This window comes from Ovis aries, chromosome 17 (genome assembly GCF_016772045.2).
Source record: "Ovis aries strain OAR_USU_Benz2616 breed Rambouillet chromosome 17, ARS-UI_Ramb_v3.0, whole genome shotgun sequence".
In the NCBI taxonomy this organism is placed as follows: Eukaryota; Metazoa; Chordata; class Mammalia; order Artiodactyla; family Bovidae; genus Ovis; species Ovis aries.
Window position 1 is genome coordinate 17,195,755 of NC_056070.1, and position 22,653 is coordinate 17,218,407.

Genomic DNA, 22,653 nt, shown 5'->3' on the forward strand with positions numbered 1-22,653 from the left:
GACTTGATGGACATGAGTTTGGGCAAGCTCCAGGAGTTGGTGATGGACAGGGAAGCCTGGCATGCTGCAGTCCATGGGGTCCCTAAGAGTCGGACATGACTGAGGGACTGAACTGAGCTGCAGTGGGGAAAGGAGGTGGCTGATCAAACACGAGGAGGAGTTTGTGCAGAAGGACAGACAGTTTGAAAGTTCAGATTAATGTCAGATTAATGTGTTGGGCTTATTAATTTTGGTGATAACAGCTGTCACTCGTGGAGAATCCACCTCGTGTGGGACAGGTGCCGGGTGCTTCATCGATAGCCCCACTAGGTCCATGTTCACACATTTTAAGGTTAAAATGTAAGTTGAGAGAGGTTGAGTCAGTTCTCCCAAGGCACACAGAAAGTGGCAGAGTCAGGAGGCAAGCGCGAGCTCCCCAGTGTTAGAGCCAGAGCCCAGGGGGTGTGTCTGGATAGAAGGTGGATGGGCTTGTAGGTGTTCATATGGACATGAAGCCAGTGGGTACAGTAGAGGCTGGTTAGTTGGAAGTCTTGAAACCACTAATTGATTCGCAAGGCACCCAACAGCCACTGCAAAGAGAGAGGATCTACTCAGCCATTGTTTGTTTGCTGTTTTCAGAACTCCATTCTGTCAGAGCCCCTCCAAAAAGGTGAAGGGGCAGGGGAGAGGAGATCACGGCCCAGTCCTCCTCATAACCCATCTTCCTTTAGAAATCCTCCGGAAATAGCTAGGCAGGAACTTGGGAGTTCATGGTTTCCTTTTAGGTTGGGATTGTTTGCTCCCGATAGAAGGGCCATTGTATGTGTTCCATTGTGTCTGAGTATGGCCAGTCCCTGGACCTGCCTGGCAAACTGCAGGGTCCATTTCTAGTTGAGGAACAGATATTAATTAAATAGAAAATGTAGAGGGCACTTTGAAGGTCAGGCTTGGGGGAAGTAACTCTTTTTGTTGTTTAGTCACTAAAGCATGTCCGACCCCGTAGACTATAGCCCGCCAGGCTCCTATGTACATGGGATTTTCCAACAAGGATCCTGGAGTGGGTTGCCCTTTCCCCCTCCAGGGGGGATCTCCCTCACCCGAAGATAGAACCTGTGCCTCCTGCACTGGCAGGAGGATTTTTTACCGCTAAGCCACCTGAGAAACCCAGCTTGTTCTTTAGCAATCTGCAGAGATCACCAAGCCAGCGTTTACTGTGAGTTACTGTTTACCCGTACTTTATGTTAATGTATCTTTGTCTCTAAGGGCAATCTACAAGGACAATTTTGGGGTCTCCTTGTACAGAGGAAGAAACTATGATTCAGAAGATTTGACTGAATTGCCCAGAGTCACACAGATAATTAGTAAAAGAAAATGAATTTGAATCACATTTTGTCTAGCTCCAAAAATTTACGTTCTCTTCTACCCAAAGATGGAGAAGAACCTATCTGGAACCCTTTTCTAGAATGCTGGAAAAGTAGGTGGTGGAGTTATAAAACCAATGACTGAACCTTAAATTGCAGTTCAGCCCCTGTAGGACTCTGGGTAGCTTATTGAACCTCTCTGAACCTCAGTTTTCTCATCTGAGAAATGGAAGTAACAGTACTAACTCAGAAGGTTAGTGTAAGGATGACCAATGACACGTCATCGTTAATGTCCCTGCCGGTTGTAGTACAAGAATAGTTTCCTTCTGTCTCGTAGTTAATGTTTCCTGGTTGATCAAAGGCAGACTGTGTGCTGGTTTGCGGTAAACCCACCCCTCTATCTTCAGCGTGAGCTCTGTAGTAGATACTTTCCATTCTTCTGTAAGGATCAAAAGAGTTACGTTTCTTGGGAGTTTTAATCCCACCCGAGGATTTAACCCAGAAGGAATTAAGTATAACATTTTCCATCACTAGTGGCAGCTCCTACTGACAACTTTTGAATTCTGACTTCTAAGTGGCAGTAATTGCCATATCTTTCTTTAGAGTGGAGAGGATTTGGACTCGGTCTTGAGAAGACACTTCTCTGGAGGTGGGAAAATTCATCCATAAACCCTGCATTTGTAGATCAAGACCCTCCGATCACATTAAGTGATGAAAGTTCTAAGTAACTGGTCTAAATTCTAAGATGTCAGTGTACACTTGTCTTAACTATCGGGAAGAAACACCTGAGTCAAAACGCAGTTCCCATTCAAAACAGGAAAAACACATTGAATAGATGGAAATAGAAAGCATTAGAAGGGTAGGGTTTTTCACTGTTGACTCCAGTTTGGGGAAATTATAAATTATGTGGTTCAGAGTACTCCATGTGGGACAGGGACAGCCTGTAGAGAGATGGCATTGCTGCTGTTGTCAGATAAGATACAGAAAAGACTGACATTGCATGGGACATACTGAAATGATGATCACTCTTGTTTATCTGAGTTAAACGTTTTACTGGGCATCCTGTATCTCCTATATTTTACTCACTGAATCTGGGAACTCAAGGCCTTATTGAACACTGACTGCTCTCTGCAGCAAGTCAGGGAGATGAACCCCTGGGGATTCTTCCAAGGGTGCAAATTCTAGAATCAGACAGCCTGTGTTCAAACTGGGCTTTACCACCACAGCTCCGTGAACTTGAGCAAGTTGATGATTTTTGTTAAGCTTCTGTTCCCTCGTCTCTGAAATGGAGCTAGGAAGAGCACTTCCTGAAATTATCCCCAGGATTCAGTGTGTCCAGTAAATACCTGTTGAGCACTTGGTGAGAATCAGTATCTGTCCTCCATTCTGGAGGACACAGTCTGTGCCCTCATAGTGAGGGGTGAGAGGCAGGCCATGTAAGAAAGAACGCAGCAGGTTAAAGGGGTGGGCACGTGCTGTTTCTCTTGGGTTTATGTGTCTGTGAAGTGACGTCTAGCAGAGACACAAATGACCTCGGGGAGCCAGCGAGTTGTGTCCGAAGGAAATGATTTCCAGGCAGAGAAGGCTGCTGCACAGGCCCTGGCTGGCAGTGGAGCTGCCATAATGTTCACGAGGAGCAGTAAGAGGCCACTGTCCTGCAGCAGTGAGGAAAGGGTGTTGGCAGCTGACCAGAGAGGTAGCTGAGGGAGGGGGAGGGGTATAGGGCTTGGAATCATTGGTAAGACTTAGAATTTGACTCCGAGTGAGCTGTGAGAGCGTTGGAGTTGTGAGCAAGGGAGTAGTGTCAAGGCTCAGGTTTTAGAAGGACCATTTCTAAAACCACTTCCCAGGTGGCTTAGTGGTAAAAAAAAAAAAAGAAAGAAAGAAAGAAAAATCTCCCTGTCAATGCAGGTGATGTGCATTCAACCCTGGGTTAGGAAAATCCCCCGGTGGAGGAAATGGCAACCCACTCCAGTATTCTTGCCTGGAGAATCCCATGAACACACATCCTCGTAGAGGCTTGCCATCCGCCTCTACAAGGATTAAATTGTGAGCTGCTGCAGCTGCTGACCTTCAACACTTGAAAGGAGTTCAGGGTGGAGAGCAGAAATGAGGCACTCTGTGCTCTGAGAAACTAGCAAAACAGGTCAGATATTTTCAGGAGCTGATTTTAGAAGCCCAATTCGTGCATCTCATATCTAGAAAAGCAGTAAATTCCATCACGGGGATGTCTACTCCACGTGACTTTATCACCTTTATGAGACTAACAGAAACTTCCTGCAAAAAAAAAATATGCTTGATAGCATGTACTCTCCCTTCACCGAAATCAAATATACTGACCTTCCCCCTACCTCTTAGGAGCAGTTTCTCAGAGCTATCTGAAATGTTGTCTCCCAGGCTATATATATATATATATATATCCCTCATTTTGTACCCAGTCAAACTTAACTCTCAACTGTCACCTTGTGTGTTTTTTTTAAGCCTCTAAGAGAGACAGTAGTGGTTTGGACCAGGGTGTGAACAGTAGAGGTGGTAGACAATGAGGGGAAGCCCTAGGATGTAGGCGTGTAGAGGTCTAAAGATTGAGCCCCGGAGCTGCCCAGGGATTCAAGATAGAGAGGATGTGCCCAGGAGACAGAAAAGGAGTCGGCATAAATAGAACCAGGAGAAAGGGAGTAAATGGAATTTAAGCAAAACACGTAATTTATGCCGAGCACTTAATCAGTTTGTGAGTTTTAGCTCTTGTGTTTGTTAGAACAGAGGTTCGGCTGTTGTAACCATAGACCCCCAAATAGAGTTAAAACAGAAATTCGATTTTCTCTTGCTTTGAGTTTGCTTATGGAGTTCAGGACTGGTGTGGAGCATCAGGGAGCATCAGTGGCATCAGGGACCCAGGCTCTTTCTAACCCACTCTTTTTTTTAATTTATTTTTTAACTGAAGGATAATCGCTTTATAGAATTGGGTTAGTTTCTGCCAAACATCAACATGAAATCAGCCTTAGGTGTACATATGTATCCCCCTTCTTGAACCTCCTTCCCACCTCCCTCCCCATCTTATCCACTCTTGAGAAAAGTTATCCACACAGGAAGGAGATAGGATGGGTGTGTCTCTTCCCTTTAATGGGCACTGAAGAGCTTACTCATTGGAAAAGATCCTGATGCTGGAAAAGATTGAGGGCAGAAGGAGAAGCGGGGGGACAGAGGATGAAGTGGTTGGATGGCATCATCGACTCAATGGACATGAGTTAGAGCAAACTCCGGGAGATAATGAAGGACAAGGAAACCTAGAGTGCTGCAATCCATGGGGTCACAATGAGTAACTGAACAACATCACTTCTACTTACATCTTATTGGCCAGAATCTAGTCACCCAGCACAAGAAGCTGCAGGGGACACTGGGAAATGTAGTCTTTTGCTGAGCATCTGGGTACTTGGCTGAAATTTTGAATTCTCTACATGCAGGGAGAACAGATGTATGGGTATTGATGAGCCAACTTCCAGTCTGTGTGACAAGCATAATTTCAAACCTCAGTGCTCTCTGTACATGCCAATAGTATTCTTAAACTCAAAGGGAGTTTCTCAGGCCCCTGATTGTCACTTATTTTTCAGATTGCTTCATCTTTTTCTGTTGTAAAATGTTATACCATAAGTTCCAGAAACAAAACAAATCCCCCAAAACCACTTTTATTTTGAAATCATTATAGATTTATAAGAGGTAGCAAAGGAATGTAGAGGGAAGTCATATGCATTTCCTCTCTGAGACTTCTCCCCAATGCTAACACCCCAAACATTCAGGCAATGTTAGGCTTCTTGGGTTAGGAAAGGTGGCTAGTCCTGAGTGTCTGCCATCGAAAGACAAATGCTATTGAACTAGAGGTCAGAACAGGAAGCTACACTCCAACATTTCCTACAACCTCCCAACTGAGTAGTTAGCCTCATACACTTCCTTTCTTCCCGTCAAGAAAGTTCTTCCTTGAATGCACTATTTCATCCACAAAGGGTCCCTATAGCCTTACTTCACCCTCTCCTTTCTTATGAACTGGGCTTCCCTGGTGATTCAGATGGTAAAGAATCTGCCTGCCATGCAGGAGACCCAGGTTCAATCTGTGGGTCAGGAAGATCCCTGGAGAAGGGAACGGCTACCCACTCCAGTATTCTTGCATGGAGAATCCCATGGACAGAGGAGCTGGCGGGCTGCAGCCCATGGAGTCACCAAGAGTCAGACACAACTGAGCAACAACTTTCACTTTTTTTTTTTTTCCATATGAACTTTTGATTTGAGAAAGACTAACTTGGCTTTGAGATTTACTTCAATGTTAAGAAGCATGAGAATTTTCTATTATTTAAGATTGTTAAATGGCTTCAAAATAAACAAAGGACATACAGTAAATGATGGTATAGTCTCAGAGCCCTGTCATTTGGCAAGAAATTTCTCATGGTGTCAGGATTTGTCTCCATCGACATGACACCAAGTATTTCAGCAGATTTCTCAGAAATACCAGTATTGGTTTTTTTTCCAGAAATTTGGAACTATCCGGGCAGATTTGATTGAACAGATGAGATTTAAACAGAGACTAAAGGTGATCCAGACGTTGGAAGATACTACAAAACGCAATGTGGTGAGTCTTTTGAGAAATGGCATGTGGCCTTCTGTTCCCATCCTTCCTTGTATTCCCCCAGACTCCCAATTCCTGCTTGACAGACTAAGCGGATTGAAAAGAAAACAATCGGGAAGTTTCCCATTATGGTATTTTTGAGTTTGTGAAAGTCACGGTGTTATTCTTTTTATATAAGGTACGAACCATTGTGACCGAAACTTCCTTTACCATTGATGAACTCGAAGAACTTTATGCTCTTTTCAAGGTGAGTTTCAAAGAAAACTCATGTACGTCCAAGGGAGTAAAAGAATTCCCTTTTTTTTTTATGATTTTCAGCTGCGCTGGTCTTCATCGCTTTGTGGGCTATGCTTTGGGTGCAGTTGGTGGGGCCACTCTCTCGTGGTGGAGTATGGGCTTTCCTCTGCGTTGGCGTCTCTCGTGGAGCACACGCTCTCAGGAACTTGGACTTCAGTAGGTGCACTTCCCAGGCTCTAGAGCACAGGCCCAGTAGTGGTGGTCCACAGGCTTGGCTTCTCTGAGACATGTGGGATCTTCCTGGACCAGGGACTGAACCCATGTCTCCTGCATCGGCAGGCGACTTCCTTACCACTGAGGCACCAGGGAAGCCCAGGAGTTCACATTAATCATTCAGTTAGTTCCCAGATTTTTCTGTTAAATTGTGAAGGGGTAGCATGAGTGTCAGCAGGCATACACAGGAAGATGGAGTTAAGAGTATAAAAATAGAGTGCTTAGTATGAAAAATAAAGATGTAATTCATTTAAGTTGATGTTTTAGCCTTCTTCCACTCCATGTAGTATTTTCACTGTTTCCTTGGACTTAAGCAAATAGGGTGTTACTTTATAATACTCATCAGAATGATGGCAATCGAGTTTAAATTCTTTCTGAAACTACTGTAAATTTTAATTTCCTCTATTAATCTATATTCAAGCACCCTTAAAAGGAGATACGTAGCTGGAATAAAAATAAAGCTGCTTGAATGTCTAAGGGAAAGCCTAGTTGTTTAAATTTCTGTGATTTTTGTATTTCTAAGTCAGCCCACACCAATCTTGATCCTCAATAAGGAAATAGTATCATTAAATGAAGCAATGTAGAATTGTTTTTTTCCTAGGAGAAAAAAAAAAAAACACTTTTGTTTTAACTATCATTACCAACATCATAGGTAAAAATGTGACAATTGCCAGGAAAAATTTTTAAAGGATGCCTCTTATGCAGGTACCAATTTTATCACAATCTCTAATTGGCTAGTTTTTTGTTATAGAACCTTTCATTTCCAGAAATGAACAGAAGGGGGCAGACATAAAGATCTGAGTTGGACACTAGTTGATCTTAGGGTCAGACAGAAAATGTGAGAGCTGGGAATATTTTTGCTAATATCCCACTTACCTGTTAGCTACTGGAGGCACCACCGTTTTATTTATCTCTGATTCTCTAGTATCTAGTTTCGTGTCCCTGCCCAATAGGTGTTCCATACATGTGTGTTGAATACATAGGTGGTTCAGTGATCCGTTTTGAGTCTAGTTCAGTTTTGCATGCTTCTGAGGCAGGCGCAGAGAGGTTGCTGGAGGCTCTGTGCAGTCCAGCAGCGTGGGCAACAGCGCCTCCAGCAGGCTTCATTTAGCACTTAATGGTGCAGCCTTAAGCATGTGCCGTCTCAATCATGCTTTATTCAGGGATGTAAAGCACTGTGCCTAATTGCTCCATGTTAAGTTGGTTTTCCATAAGGAGGGAGTCCCTCTTCATTTCATATAGAGGGAAAAATGCAATGATCCAACGTGGATTGAAAGAAAAAAATACAATGGTTCAATTGAGATCAGATTTTTAAAGGATATTGAGGACTGAAAGAAATCTGCTTCACAGAGTTGGGGTGGGAGACAGGTAGGAATAGGATTTAGGGCAACTACGAAGAAGTGGGGAGTGGCAGCTGGAGGCAATGGGGAGGGCTGTGACATTCAAAGGAGGCTGACTTGGGGCACACCAGAAGAGCAAGACCAGGGCTGGCTGTGCAGAAGCCCAAGATCCTGAGATCACTGAAGCCGTATCTTCTTCCCTGGGTGCCCCTGCCCTCTGCGGTCTGTGCACCTCCAGGTTCCAGGTGTGTCGTTTGTACACCAAGGATATTGCCTGAAGAAAGCTTTCCTTACACTCCAAAACCCTGCCCTCAGGTGTGTTGACAAACAGGAGTTCCCCAAGTCTTCTGAGCGCCCCAAGAGAGAACCTGACGTCCTCGATTGGTGTCAGGGATGGGAAGGATTCTCGGGTACTCAGTTCGGTTCAGCCACTCAGTCGTGTCCAGCTCTTTGCAATCCTGTGGACTGCAGGACGCCAGGCTTCCCTGTCCTTCACTGTCTCCCAAAGTTTGCTCAAACTCATGTCCATTGAGTCGGCGATGCCAACCCAAGACAAAGACTTCAGATAAGGACTCTTTATTGTATTTTTTTGAAGACTTTTCATTGGCTTCAGTTCATCTGAACATTTATTGAGGTATTATCATGTCAGACACACTGCCAGACTCTTCAGTCTTTTATAAAGTTAATTTCTGGGGGATTTCCTTCAGATACAAAGGAAAGAGACATTTGTTTCCCACAGTTTTCTGCTTGGGCTTTGGGCTAAACTTGAAAGAAAAAGGTGAAAGACTGCCACCCTAAGGCAGGTTTGGGAGAAAATGTGATCCACAGCCCCTGGGCCTTATTTGAACTCTTTCTAAATTAGTCCTTTTTCAGTCTCAAGTCCCTAGTGCCCAGATGGAGTAGGCAGTCTCAGCAAAGGAGAGGGACATGGTCTCTTTGACTTGGTTCCTGACGGCTGTGAGCACCATGAATGTACTTGCTCCACACTCGGGGCCGGTTCCAGAGGAACGTGGGTGCTTTAGGTAGGAGGAAGTGCTTTGGGTAACCTTTATCCACTGATAGAGCTCAGGTAAAAGGGGACCCTTCCTGTGGGGCCATATCACTAACTCGTTCCCACCCACGGGGCTGCTGGGCATCACATCGGAGTACAGCTCCACCCGGGGCACCCCTCGAACCTCAGCCTCTGCCTCCCTCCCCCGACCCCATCACCATCACCATGCTCCTCCACTCCGCCCCACCCAACCCCCCACCATCCAGCAGCACTTGAGTGCAGCCCCCAAGCCTAGTGGACCTGACACACTTTCTTTATTCTCCCAAAGCTGCCCTGAGACACCTCTCCTTCCTCCTCTCTTGCCTACTCCCACTCCTCTCTTTGCCAGATTATTAGCTACAGTTCCCAGTAAACAATGAGGACAAAGACACTGGTCTTCTTTGCTCTGTTCTAAATAAGAACAACACTGAAGTACTGCACACTCACCTCTGACTCCTCCTTCTCAGAACCCCTAGGCAAGGGGGAACGATCTGGCATGAGAGTGCTTTTTGCTATTGCAATGTTTATACATGCTTATACTGAAATAGACAGTACAGCAGGAAATAAAGTAAAAATAAAGTCTCCCTTTGGATGCCCCTCTGTCTCCCCAGCCTACCATTCATTGCTAACTGTAAACCTCTACCTAGGGAGACTGGAGGCTTCTTACTGGCGTTTCTGTTAGATGCTTCATCTTTGTGGTTTTCCTAGAATGGGCGTGTGTTTCTGCCAGAATCAATATGACCTCCTGAATAAAGAGGCTGCCTTGTTTCCAAGGACAGAAACAGGAAGCCTTCAGCTGGATCTCTGTCCTCCTCCACCCTAGTGGTTCCTGCTCATAATTTTCCTGGCGCTATTTTCAGATGCATAAAACAGGAGGGACTGCATACTTGTAGCCTCAGGACTGGATGACTAGGATAATCTTTGGGCTTCCCAGGTGGTGCTAATGGTAAAGAACCAGCTTGCTAGTACAGCAGATGAAAGAGACATGGGTTTGATCCCTGTATTGGGAAGATTCCCTGGAGGAGGGCATGGCAACCCACTCCAGTATTGTTGCGTGAAGAATTCCACGCACAGAGGAGCCCGGCAGGCTATGGTCCACAGGGTCGCAAAGAGTCTGACATGACTGAAGCGACTTAGCGCATATACAGGGTAAGATTTGTGTGATCTAGGTGACCAGGAGGCAGGGGTTTACAGGACACTAAACTAGAAGTTTGGAAACCCAGAATCACATTATGATTCTGCTTTGACTATGATTCTGGTTAGCTGACTCGTGGAAGCCACTTACCCTCTGGGCTGTACCATCCTCACAGCGGACAGGAGGTGATCAGACTGCCTGAATTACAGATCCTCTTCAAGTTAACACTCTTATGTATTTCTTTTAAAACAGAGTACTTGTCTTTATGGTATTTCTTTTAAAACAGAATATTTGTTTGTCTTTATGGGAGTTACTCCTTAAAATGCTTGTGAGTGTGGGAGTAGCGGTGGGGGAGAAAATGCTGAAGGGGAAGTTCTTTCTTTCTTCACCTACTCCAGTAATTGAAACGGGTTTTTCATGCCAGATATAAACACAGAGATGGTTGCCATGGAATTGGTGGGAGGTGGTCAGGTGGAGATAAATGTAAAAGAGAAGCCGAGGGTCCCTTGGGTCCAGACCACTGCCCCAGGAGATGCAGACTGGTGACCTAAAGCCTTTTCCCAGATTTGAGGAAGGCCTTTCTTGCCAGTATTTGCTGTGAGATGCAGCCTGCCATTTCTTTGTCCTTCAATTCTGCAGGCGGAACATCTAACCAGCTGTTATTGGGGCGGGAGCAGCAATGCGCTGGACCGGCATGACCCCAGCCTGCCTTACCTCGAGCAGTATCGCATCGACTTGGAGCAGTTCAAGGGCATGTTTGCGCTGCTCTTTCCCTGGGCCTGCGGAACTCACTCTGACGTGCTGGCCTCCCGCTTATTCCAGTTATTAGATGAGAATGGAGACTCTCTGATCAACTTCCGAGAGTTTGTCTCGGGGCTGAGTAAGGACACGATTGCATGAGTTCGGGGGTCTGGGTGGGGAAATCGGGGGAGACGGGGGAGCAGCGTGGTCTGCCTTGCTGCCCTCAGGACCATAGCCCTGCTCTCCTCGGAATACAGGGCTTACAGGACAGAGGAGCACATTTTAAGGTCTGCAAGCTGATTATACATTTGTTTTAGTTAATGGATATATCGTATGATTAAATCATTACCTTCTACATTAGTTAGTCTCTCAGTCGTATCCAGCTCTTTGTGACCCCATGGACTGTAACCCGCCGGGTTCCTCTGTCCAAGGCATTTCCCAGGCAAGAATACTGGAGCGGGTTGTCATGCCCTTCTTCAGGGGATCTTCCCAATCCAGGGATCAAACCTGGGTCTCCCACATTGCTGGTGGATTCTTCACCATCTGAGCCACCAGCCCACAGATAGTCTTCAGCACTAGTTAATATACTTAGTCATGGAATTTGCAAGGATATCACCTTAAACCCTAAGTTCACAGACCACGATAACTTTATGAGGGAAGAAGAAATGTTTGGATGTGGATAGCTTTTACTTGTCCCAACATATATTTATCCTACATATGATACATTTCATAAAATTTTATGAAACATTTCATAATTTAATAAAAGGCTAAAAAAAAAAAAAAAGAACAGCTCTGCAGTCTAGTGGAAATCTTTTCTCTCTATTTTGTGGGGAGGAAACGTGTCCATTCCTGAGAATACACACCCGCACCCGACAAGCATCACGGGTTTCTGCCTGTCAGCCTCGCTGTCTGACCTGTTTACTGCCCTATATTCCACTGGGCTTGTTGCATTAATATTTGAGTAGAAAAGCTATGTGGTGGTCGAGCTTCACCTGACATGTGGTTATGGATGTAGCAGGCATTATGTCGGGCTGCCAGAATTAAATAGGAAAAACTTTTTAATTCTAATTGTGCTACACTCTGTGACCTGATCCATGCACTTGAAAGTGACATGCGCCCAAGGGAAGATGAAGGCATCAGGTATTGAGCCAACAGTGATTCCAGAACGCACCCTAAATCATAAAGAATCATGACTTGGAAGGCTTAAAGGCCAGAGGAAACTGATGGTTGTTAAAAAAACAAAGGGGAGTAGGTGAGGCCGCCTTAGATAAGTAAAAACTGTTTGTAGAAAGCTCTCAGATAGATCATTCAAAAGGGCTACATGGAGGAAACTAGCCTTTATTAAGCATGCTTTAGAACTTGTACATTATCACTTAATCCAAACAGACCTTTGAGGTAATAATAGTATTGATCTGTACTTCCCAGGTGGCTCAGTGGTAAAGAATCTGCCTGCCAATGCAGGAGACACAGGAGACATGGGTTCGATCCCTGGGTTAGGAAGATCCCCTGGAAGAGGGCATGGCAACCCACTCCAGTGTTCTTGCCTAGAGAATCCCATGGACAGAGGAGCCTGGCAGGTCCATGGGGTCACAAAGAGTCAGACACGACTGAGCAGGAGCACAGAAGCACACAATAGTGTTGATAACTAACATTTATACAGTACTTACTCAACCAGGCTTTGCTCTCAGACTTTATGTGCATTTAATTTACCTAAGGCACACAACTGCAAAGTTGGTGTTTGAACTCAAGCACCCTGGAAGCAGGGTTGTGCAGTTACAATGATGCTTTATTATCTGTGTGTTTACTATTTATACCCTCATTTTCAGTTAAAGAGATAGTGGCTCAGAAAAGTTAAGCAACATGCTGAAACATTCATTTTTAGCAAGTCAGAATATATCTGTTATTGAACTGAAAGGCAGTTTGTCCATGCTGGACCCAGGATTCAAAGTTTGTCTCAGAGGCACGTCCTGTTTCATTATTCTGTGCTTAAGGACAGCAAACAGATTTTTTTTTCTTTTTTTTTAGGGAAGAAAGAGGTGTTGATTTTTAATTACACAAATAATGCATAAATACATTCTGCTTTTTAAAAAAGTGACCAAGGGAATTTGCACGGTGGTCCAGTGGTTGAGACTCCAAGCCTCCATTGCAGAGGGTGCAGGTTCAGTCGCTGGGTAGGGAACTAAGATCCCATATGCCATGCAACATGGCCCAAAAAATAAAAATATAAAAGCAATAAAGTATTTTTTTGTAATTTTTTAAACATAAATTTATTTAATTGGAGGCTAATTACTTTACAATATTTTATTGGTTTTGCCATATATCAACATGAATCTGCCACAGATAAAGTTTTTTAAAAGTGAGCAAAATAAAATAAAAAAGTGAAACAATCTAGACAAGGCTAGAGACGTTTTGACCCTCTCATCATCTTTTTTGTTCCAAAGTAACTGCTTAGTATCATTGGTATCTATCAAAAGGGAGATTTTTTTTTTTTAATGACCTTTGGACAAAATAAGGAGAAGGAAAAGAAAGACAGATTCTACTTATTAGAAAGGGGTCAAGGAGTTTTTGCTGTAAACATCTTTGCTGCAACCAGTTTCACTGTACAACTAATTGGCCATAAGGCCATTTTAACATGAGAGATAAAAATACTTAGTTGACAATCACGGCACTAGAAAAGGACAACAAGTCAGTGTTTATAAATCCTTTGGTGAGCATGGCATCCAGTCCCATCACTTCATGGCAAATAGATTGGGAAACAGTGGAAACAGTGACAGACTTTATTTTCTTGGGATCCAAAATCACTGCAGATGGTGACTGCAGCCATGAAATTAAAAAACGCTTGCTCCTTGGGGAAAAAAACTATGATCAACCTAGATAGCATATTAAAAAGCAGAGACATTACTTTGCCAGCAACGGTCCATCTAGTCAAAGCTATGGTTTTTCCAGTAGTCATGTATGGATGTAAAAGTTGGACCATAAAGAAAGCTGAATGCTGAAGAATTGATGCTTTTGAACTGTCATGTTGGAGAAGACTCTTGAGAGTCCCTTGGACTGCAGGGAGATCCAAACAGTCAATCCTAAAGGAAATCAACTCTGAATATTCATTGGAAGGACTGATGCTGAAGCTGAAGCTCCAATACTTTGGCCACCTGATACGAAGAACTGACTCATTGGAAAAGACAGAGGATGAGATGGTTGGATGGCATAACTGACTTGATGGACATGAGTTTGAGCAAGCTTCAGGAGTTGGTGATGGACAGGCAAGCCTGGCGTGCTGCAGTCCCTGGGGTCATAAAGAGTCGGACGTGACTGAGCAACTGAACTGAACTTGATGAGCATAGTCATCCCTCTCACTCATCAAAACTAGAAGTTTACCAAGCTATGGCAGATATAAAAGAAGTGAAGTGAAGTTGCTCAGTCGTGTCCGACTCTCTGCGACCCCATGGACTGTAGCCTACCAGGCTCCTCTGTCCATGGGATTTTCCAAGCAATAGTACTGGAGTGGATTGCCATTTTCTTCTCCAGGGGATCTTCCCGACCCAGGGATCAAACCCAGGTCTCCCGCATTGTAGACAGATGCTTTACCATCTGAGCCACGAGATGTGGCTGCTAATTCCCAGTGACCTTCAGGAGCACTAATAATCAATTCTTTAAGTAATTTGGGTAGGACAGCTTCTCCTCTCAGGCTCTTTACCAAATTTATCACTCAGTATTAGACATTGATGGCAAAAGGAGAATCAAGTTCCTGCTGCCCCATGAAAAGGAAATGGTTATGATCCCTGATGGGTATATAAGTTTCTTGAAAATGGTGAAAACACAGTCTGGCTTAGATTAGCTTGCTGAAGGATTTGCAAAAATTGATATCTGTTTTTCCAGTGTAATGTAACCATCAACCAGTAATTATTTTTATCTTTTATGGCAAAGTGACCTTATGGTCAGTTTGTTGTGGGGTAAATCTGCTTGTGGCAACCATGTTCAGGATGAAAATACCAATGTGTAGAAAGTGACAGGAATCAACATAAATATATAATTTATTTGTGCTTAGTCAAACCCAAACAAGGCAAATACTCTTCAAAATCTTGGGAAAAGGAAAGAGAGGCTTGCAGTCCATGATGGTGAAAATACTGGAGAAGAGTACTTAGGCTTCTTAAAATGCAGTTGAGTTCTTTGAGCAAAATAAACTCCACCTAGATTGCTGGGAGGAGGCTCAGAGCTGTGGTCAGTCATGCAGGTCTATTACAGCTATGGAGATGGACAAGTCGACTAGGGAAGAGAAATTCTGTTCAAGTCTTAAGAAACTTAAGAAAGAATTCTGAAAAAGACGGGTCAGTAATTTCAGTGTCCATCCCCAGAAAGATCCCCCTGAAGTCAGTGACCAGATGAGTCTCTATGGAGTTAGAGATAAGAGATTACTATCTGAAGGCGCAGAGTAGCTGGATCTCCTTTTTCAGTGGTATTGCTGGAAGGCAGCTTTTCTAGACAAGCCACATATGTGACAAAGCAGCTGGTCATTGGACGTTGGAGAGTTGGAGGGACATGGAAGCTGGTGATTCCATGACTGACTGAACCCTGCTCCCAGAGCATGACAGTTAACAGAGGGTTCTCTATACACTGGGCTTGATGTTTAGCCTCTGGGGTTGTTTCCTCATTTACAAAGTAATGATTGTCCGGACCGAAAGAAATAATTCAAGTTACGTTCCTACAGCAGTGCCTGGCTCAGAAAGTGTTAGTTGTTGTTGTCTCTACAATGACTAGGAACCCCCTCTACCTGACTCAGATGGCGATTTAAACTATCAAGGTGGAGAAGGCCCACTAACTGTGTCAGTTACACAAAGCTGGAAGAGATAGCATGTTGGCGGACGAAAACAAGATGGAAAAAAATAATACTAGAGGAGGGAATGATTGGTAATAACAAAGTGATAGGGATAAATCGGAAGTCTGACATTTTAAAGAATTGTTTATTTATTTGCTTATTTTTGGCTGTGCTGGGTCTTCTGCTGCAGGGGGGCCTTCCGTAGTTGGGATAAGCAGGGGCTACTCTCTTGTTTCAGAGCGTGGGCTCTAGGGCATGTGGGCTCAGAAGTTGTGGCCCAGGGGCTTAGTTGCCCAGAGGCGTGTGGAATCTTCCTGACCAGGGATCGAACCCCTTTCCCCTGCATTGGCAAGCGGATTCTTAACCAGTGGACCACCTAGAAAATCTCCAGAAGTCTTAAATTTTAAGAAATGATTGTAAAAGGACTGTATGTCTGCATATACATACATATAGTGGTTGCAGCTATGCTTTCTAGAGTCAGACAAATCTGAGTTCAAATCCTGGGCCTGCCACTTGCTGTTAATAGCTTATGGCCTTGAACATATTACCTGAGTAAGCCCGGCCTTTTTCATCTGTAAGGTTGGGATAATAACGGTGCCCATCTCATAGAATTCTTGGGAGAGGAAAGTGAAATGCACATGGAAAGAAGTGAACAGAGGGTTTGTTGTTGTTCAGTTGCCCAGTGCCTGCGGCATGTCAGGCTTTCCTGTCCTTTACAAAGTGAATGGTTCACAAATGTCTGTCATTATTTTCATGATTAGTATGAGTCAGTGTGCAGATGTCTTGAGGTTTAGTTGACTGTGTAGTCCAACTCCAGAAAGAGGAGTATAAACAGCTGAATGCAGACTTAGGCTATATTAGGGGAAGAGTCAAGAACAGTTCCACTCTTCCACGGTGGACAAAAGCCATCTGGAACTCTCTGTCCAGAGGCAGACTGAGAGATGCATTAACACATAAGGTAGATGTGAGTAAAAATAAAAAAGAGTATACAAACCATGTCATATGAGAATGTTGAAAAAGACTTAGAGAGGTGTAGCCTGGGAAATATAAACTTGCCTTGAGAAGATAAGCTGGTGGGAAACAGGACCTTAAAATCTGAAGGGTTGTTGCAATGAAGATGCGGTAGACCTATTCTATTTGACTTTGGGGCAGGAAGAGGAATCGTCCTACATCTTCTGTTGAGTCGTAATCTCTGAGATCTGATAAGGACTGGAAATTTTCTTCCCCCAAAATGACATTGGCATGTGAACACATTTTATGTTGTATGCAGTTCGTGACCTTGATGAACCTGAGTCTGCAGGTTAAGGGTCCTGACTGAAGTGAAAATGACAGGAGCACTTCCAGTGTCTCAGGAGTTCCCTGCTGGGATGAGATGCCTCTGGTTGGGATGAGCTGCCCATCTCTGACTCTGAGGATGTTCAAGCAGGCGCTGGATCCTCTCCTATGTGGATGTGGACATGGGAGGTCGGACGAGATAATCCCTGCTGTCCCTGTCGACCAGTCCAGATCCTCTGGTTCCTCTTTTCCCAAATCTGATTCATCTTGAACTCTGTGCTCTGAGAATATGTACTTACCAAGTATTTTCTGGTTCCTGAAATACTTATTGACTTTAAGGGAGAAAGTAACAAGATTCTTTGGACTGAAACAGTGGTAATATAATGGCAGCTGTGTGCATGCGAAGTTACTCAGTCATGTCCGACTCTTTGTGACCCCGTGGACTGTAGCCCACCAGGCTTCTCTGTCCATGGGAATCTCCAGGCAAGAATACTGCAGTGGGTTGTACATGCCCTCCTCCAGGAGATTTTCCCAGCCCAGGGATTGGATCTACGTCTCCTGTGGTTCCTGCATTGCAGGCAGATTCTTTACTGCTGAGCCACCGGGGAAGCCCTTAATGGCTGCTAGGTTAGGCTAAATTGGACTGAAGAACTATTTAAGAGACCAGAAGCAACTAAAAAGGATTTCTAAAATGAATAATTTGAAGCACTCTCAAACATGTATTGGTCCAGTGGTTAAGACTCCATGCTCTGAGTGTAGAGGGCATGGGTTCAATCGCTGGTCGCGGAACTAAGACCCCCGCATGCTGCAAGGCATGGCACCAAATAAAATTAAATTTTTTTAAAAAGAGGCTTTAAAAACGTGTATCAAGATTATTTCTGAACTCTAGCAGTTATGATACTGAGGCCCAGTCACTGGGCATTTCTTATCAGTAGTGTTAGTCGCTCAGTCATGTCCGACTCTGCTACCCCATGCATTGTAGCCCCCAGCTCCTCTGTCCATGGAATTTTCCAGGCAAGAATACCAGAGTGGGTTGCTATTCCCTTCTCTAGGGGATCTTCTTGACCCAGGGATCAAACCCACATCTCCTGCCTTGGCAGGCAGATTCTTTACTGTCTTAGCCACAAGGGAAGCCCTTTGTATCAGTAACACTCATTTAATTTGTGCCAGCTGCTAATCTAAGAACCTTTAATTCTCACCTTTCGTGGGTCCTGATGTCAAGACCACTGGTAGAATCTTCTAATTTGTCATCCTGCCTCCTAGAGGGGAAACTGAGATCCAGAGAGGCTCACTCTCCCAAGGGCACATGGTATCTATACAAAGACTTTGAAACCAGACATCCTCATTTCAGAGCTTTTAACACCAATCCCATACAATATCTGGGTTTCAGCTTGTAGGTTGATGCTTCAAGGGGACACTAAGCCTCAGGGTGGGGCGGGGCTGTTGTGAGCACAGTACATTTCATATTGGTACTTATGTGACTTCTAGGTGCCGCGTGCCATGGGGACCTCACAGAGAAGCTCAAACTCCTGTACAAAATGCACGTCCTACCTGGTAAGTGAGCCATACAGAGTAGCACGGGTACCCGTGGCCCTGGCCTGGCTTGATGTCTTTTTTGGTGTGCCCTGTTTGCCTCTTCTTTGATATACAGAAATCACTCATGGATCACTAGGAACAAACTGAACAGTATTATTGCCAGGAGTTCCTGAATCAGCAGGTGCTTGGTTCAGTGGTCATTCATTTGTCCAAAGTGTGAGCTGCTGTAATAGAGCAGACTTTTGCAAGAGAACAAATAAATAGCACTTGGTAACTCCTGGGATTCTGAGTCTAGGGAGAGCAGTCTTACCTCTGACAGAGACAGTGGGAAAGATGGTGAAGTTTTTTGAGTTCAGCTTTAGACCGAGTTGGCCACCAGTTGGAAATATCTAGCAAATACTAAAAAAGAAAGAAAGAGAGGAAGGGAAAGAGAAAGAAAGAGGAAGAGAGGGAGAGAGAGAAAGTAGAGAGAGAGGGAGGGAGGAAGGAAGGGGGATTAGCTCTAAGGATAGAGATAGAATAAAACTATAGATTTGGGAATAATCTAAAATTTGGTTCCTTAAAGCATCATTCCATAGGATTTAGGAAAGTTTCCAAAAAAGGAAAATGTGAAGGGACTCTTTGGTGAGGGGTTGTTATAAAGGAAGATGGAGTGAGAAATGGGGGGAACCCCCCTCCCATAAGGTTTTGAGGCTGCGGGTATTCCAGGCCCCTCGATGCTGTAAAGGAAGACGGAGTGAGAAATGGGGGGAACCCTCTCCCATAAGGTTTTGAGGCTGCGGGTATCCCAGGCCCCTCAGTGCTGTGATCCCCCTGTGTCACTTCTTGAATAATTAAAGCACACTTTCACTGAGTCGTGGCCCTGCCAGTGTGAGAATTGTCTCTTCTCTCTCTCCAGAGCCATCCTCCGATCAAGACGAGCCCGATTCTGCTTTTGAAGCAACTCAGTACTTCTTTGAAGACATCACTCCAGAATGCACACATGGTAAGTGACTTTTTCTCATCAGGCCTGCTCTGTTTTTGTTCTCCAGAGCCCTCTGTTGTTGGAAACCAAGTTGCCCCTAAAGCTAGGCAGCCAAGGAAGTATATGAATACAGTTGCCTAATATGCTATTTTCTTTTCAGATTTTTGAACTTGAGTAACTACTGGGGTCAGGAAGATCCCCTGGAGAAGGGCATGGCAGCCCACTCCAGTATTCTTGCCTGGAGAATCCTCATGGACAGACGAGCCTGGTGGGCTATAGTCCATAGCGTCACAAAGAGTCAGATACGACTGAAGTGACTTAGCATGCATGCAGCTGCTGGAGAGTGGGTACTTTAGCCCATCAAAAGGACCATGTATGACTGGGACTTCCCTGGTGGTCCAGTGGCTAAGACTTTGTGCTCCCAAGAAGACGGCATGGGTTCAATCCCTGGTCAGGGAACTAGATCCTATATGCCACACCCAAAGATCCTTCATGCTATAACTAAGACCCAATTGCAGCCAAATAAACAAAAGAAAAAGCCTGACCTGTAGTCAGATATGCTGTTCTGTAACAGAGGTCAACAAACTTTGGACCAAATCTGGCCCACCACCTCTTTGTATGGCCTGTGATAATATAAAATGTATATTAAAAAATTAAAATAATATAAAATGTAAATGTTACTGCCTGTAAGTAAAGTTTTATTGGAACACAGCCAGGAACACAGCCAAGCTCATTCAATTATATATTGCCTATGGCTGTTCTCACACTGCAGTGATAGAATTGCCTCAGATATTTGCCATCTGGCCCTTTACAGAGAAAGTTTGCCAACCCCTGCTCTGTATGGTTGTTAGGTCGATCCAGACATGATCTGGCTCATTGGGAATACCTGCAGATTAATATGTGAACTTGTTCTGTTTTGCCATGTGTGAATCTCAGCAGCCCTTCCCACTTGCTGCTGCCATGCATTCTTTACTTCATCATTATGGCAGCTTCCTGACTTCACCTGTTCGAAAATCAGTGTGAGTTGTTCCTGGGTCCTTTTGCCTCTTAAATCTTACAGTCCCTAAGTAAGCACAGCTCAGACCTGCTTTTGAACTGTGAGCACCTAAGTGACTGAGTGGAGAGGAGTGAGAGGCAGACGCAGTCTTCTTATTGACATATGTGTTACGGGCAGGAGCTCTGGTCAGGATGCTAGCTCTGTCTAGATGACCTCCAGCAGCTTCGTGTATCTGGGAGCCTCAGGGTCCTTGTGGGAACTGGGCGATGAGAACTGTCACCTTGGGTACAGTAAGGATTTAGTGAGATAATGTAGTAAGCCTTCCAGCATAGTGCTTTCTCCGACTGTAACCCCACCTAGAGGTGTTTCTGTTGTCTCTCACACGTGCTAGTAAACCTGTGGGTTTACCATGTAACACCCTCCTTCTTTTCTTTTTAACTCTTTTGGCAGTGGTTGGATTGGACAGCAGAAGCAAACACAGCGCAGATGATGGCTTTGTTACAGTGAGTTTAAAGCCGGACAGAGGTACAGTCTTCCTCTTCTCTGTGTTTCCCTTCCTGCTGGTTCAACAGTTGTTTCTTGACCTTTGAACACTAATTTCTTGGCATGTGGATTTTAGGGAAGAGGGCGAACTCTCAAGAAAATCGTAATTATCTGAGACTCTGGACTCCAGAAAATAAAGCCAAATCAAAGAATGCAAAGGATTTACCAAAATTGAATCAGGTGAGTGCTCAACAGCACAGTTCATTCATTTTAAACCTTGAAGCTCTGTTCTCAGTCACAGGTAAATGTAGAATAAGTATCCCTCAAGGATAATGGTAACCTGGAGCACTTATTTAGTACCTGTTTGAATGTATTTTGTGGACGCTTTTGTGCATTTAAAGTATGCGCTGTTATGAGGAAATGACCACCTCAGAAAATGGGAACCACAAAATATTGTGGTATTTTGAGAGTACATGCATTCTCATCCCAATCATTAAAAATACCCTCAGAGGAAAGGGAACCCTCCTATGCTGTTGGCGAGAATGTAAGTTGGTACAGCCACTAGGGAGAACAGTATGGAGGGGCCTGAAAAAAATTAAAAATAGAACTACCATACGACCCTGCAGTCCCACTCCTGGGCACCTATCCAGAGGAAAACATCATCCATAAGGGTATATGCACCACACCAGTGTTCATTACAGCACTGTTTACAATAGCCAAGACAAGGAAGCCACCTCAGTGTCCATCAACAGAGGGATGGGTAAAGAAGATGTAATACCTATATACAATGGAATATTGCCCAGCCATTAAAAATAATGAAATAATGCAGCAACATGGATGGGCCTGGAAGTTGTCATCCTGAGTGAAGTAAATCAGACAGAGAAGGAGAAATATCATACGGCATGCCTTATATGTGGAATCTAAAAAGAAACAACACAAATGTCCTTACTTACAGAACAGAAAGAGACTCATAGACTGAGAAAACAAACTCACGGTTGCCGGGGTGGCGGGGGCAGGAGGCAGGCAGGATAGTTAGGGAGTTTGGGATGGTCTTGTACACACTGCTATATTTAAAATTGATTATTGACAAGGACCTACTGTATAGCACGTGGAACTCTGCTCAAAGTTTTGTGACAGCTTGGGTGGGAGGGTAGGGGAAATTGGATTCATGTATATGTATGGTAGAGTCCCTTTGCTGTTCACCTGAAACTATCACAACCTTGTTAATCGGCTATACCCTAACCCCCCCCCCCACCAAAAAAAAAGGTGAAAAAATAAAAACCCCTCAGAGGGATTTTCCAGATAGTCCAGTGGTTAAGACTCTGCGCTTCCTATGCAGAGGACACAGATTCAATCCCTGTTAGGGGAACTAAGACCCATAAGCCTCATGGTGTGCCAAAAAGCATTTTAAAATTCCATCAGATATTCAAAAGACAAGCTCATGCTATTTCGAAACCACTGTACTTAGCTATAAATAGGTGTCTGACTTTTTTCCCTTAAACAGCTGAAATATAATGAGGAAGATACAACCATGTAAATAATTTAAAATACAGGATGAAAATGCTTTTTATTAACAGAAGAAGAGATAGATTATCTGGGTGGAGGTAGAAAACATGACTTCTGGCCAGAGAAACCAGCAGATGTGTCATGGGAGAGAGGATTTGAGCTGAACTTGGAAAACTTGGGCCGAATGCTGAAGTGTATAGGCGTGAAATAAGATGAGGTCTACAATTTACTTAAAAGTCAGCAAGGGAGGATAAAGGAGTTAGTTAGACATTTGTATAACAAAGGAACCGCTAATAAAAAGGCCTGTAGTTGTGACCAAGAGGACATCCATTTGCATCTCCCGGTGCGGGTTCAAATCCTGCTTGGCT

General features: G+C 44.2%; 1 protein-coding gene across 1 annotated transcript in view; it reads left to right on the plus strand.

The window, feature by feature from the left end:
* Positions 1-22,653, plus strand: part of TBC1D9 (TBC1 domain family member 9) — a 120,934-nt gene that overhangs the window by 95,784 nt on the left and 2,497 nt on the right. Inside the window, exons 14-20 of the mRNA XM_015101508.3 lie at positions 5,860-5,958; positions 6,134-6,202; positions 10,610-10,850; positions 18,288-18,353; positions 19,234-19,320; positions 20,747-20,821; positions 20,916-21,019. Of these exons, the coding sequence (XP_014956994.2) occupies positions 5,860-5,958; positions 6,134-6,202; positions 10,610-10,850; positions 18,288-18,353; positions 19,234-19,320; positions 20,747-20,821; positions 20,916-21,019 (741 nt within the window). The remainder of the gene's footprint in view (positions 1-5,859; positions 5,959-6,133; positions 6,203-10,609; positions 10,851-18,287; positions 18,354-19,233; positions 19,321-20,746; positions 20,822-20,915; positions 21,020-22,653) is intronic.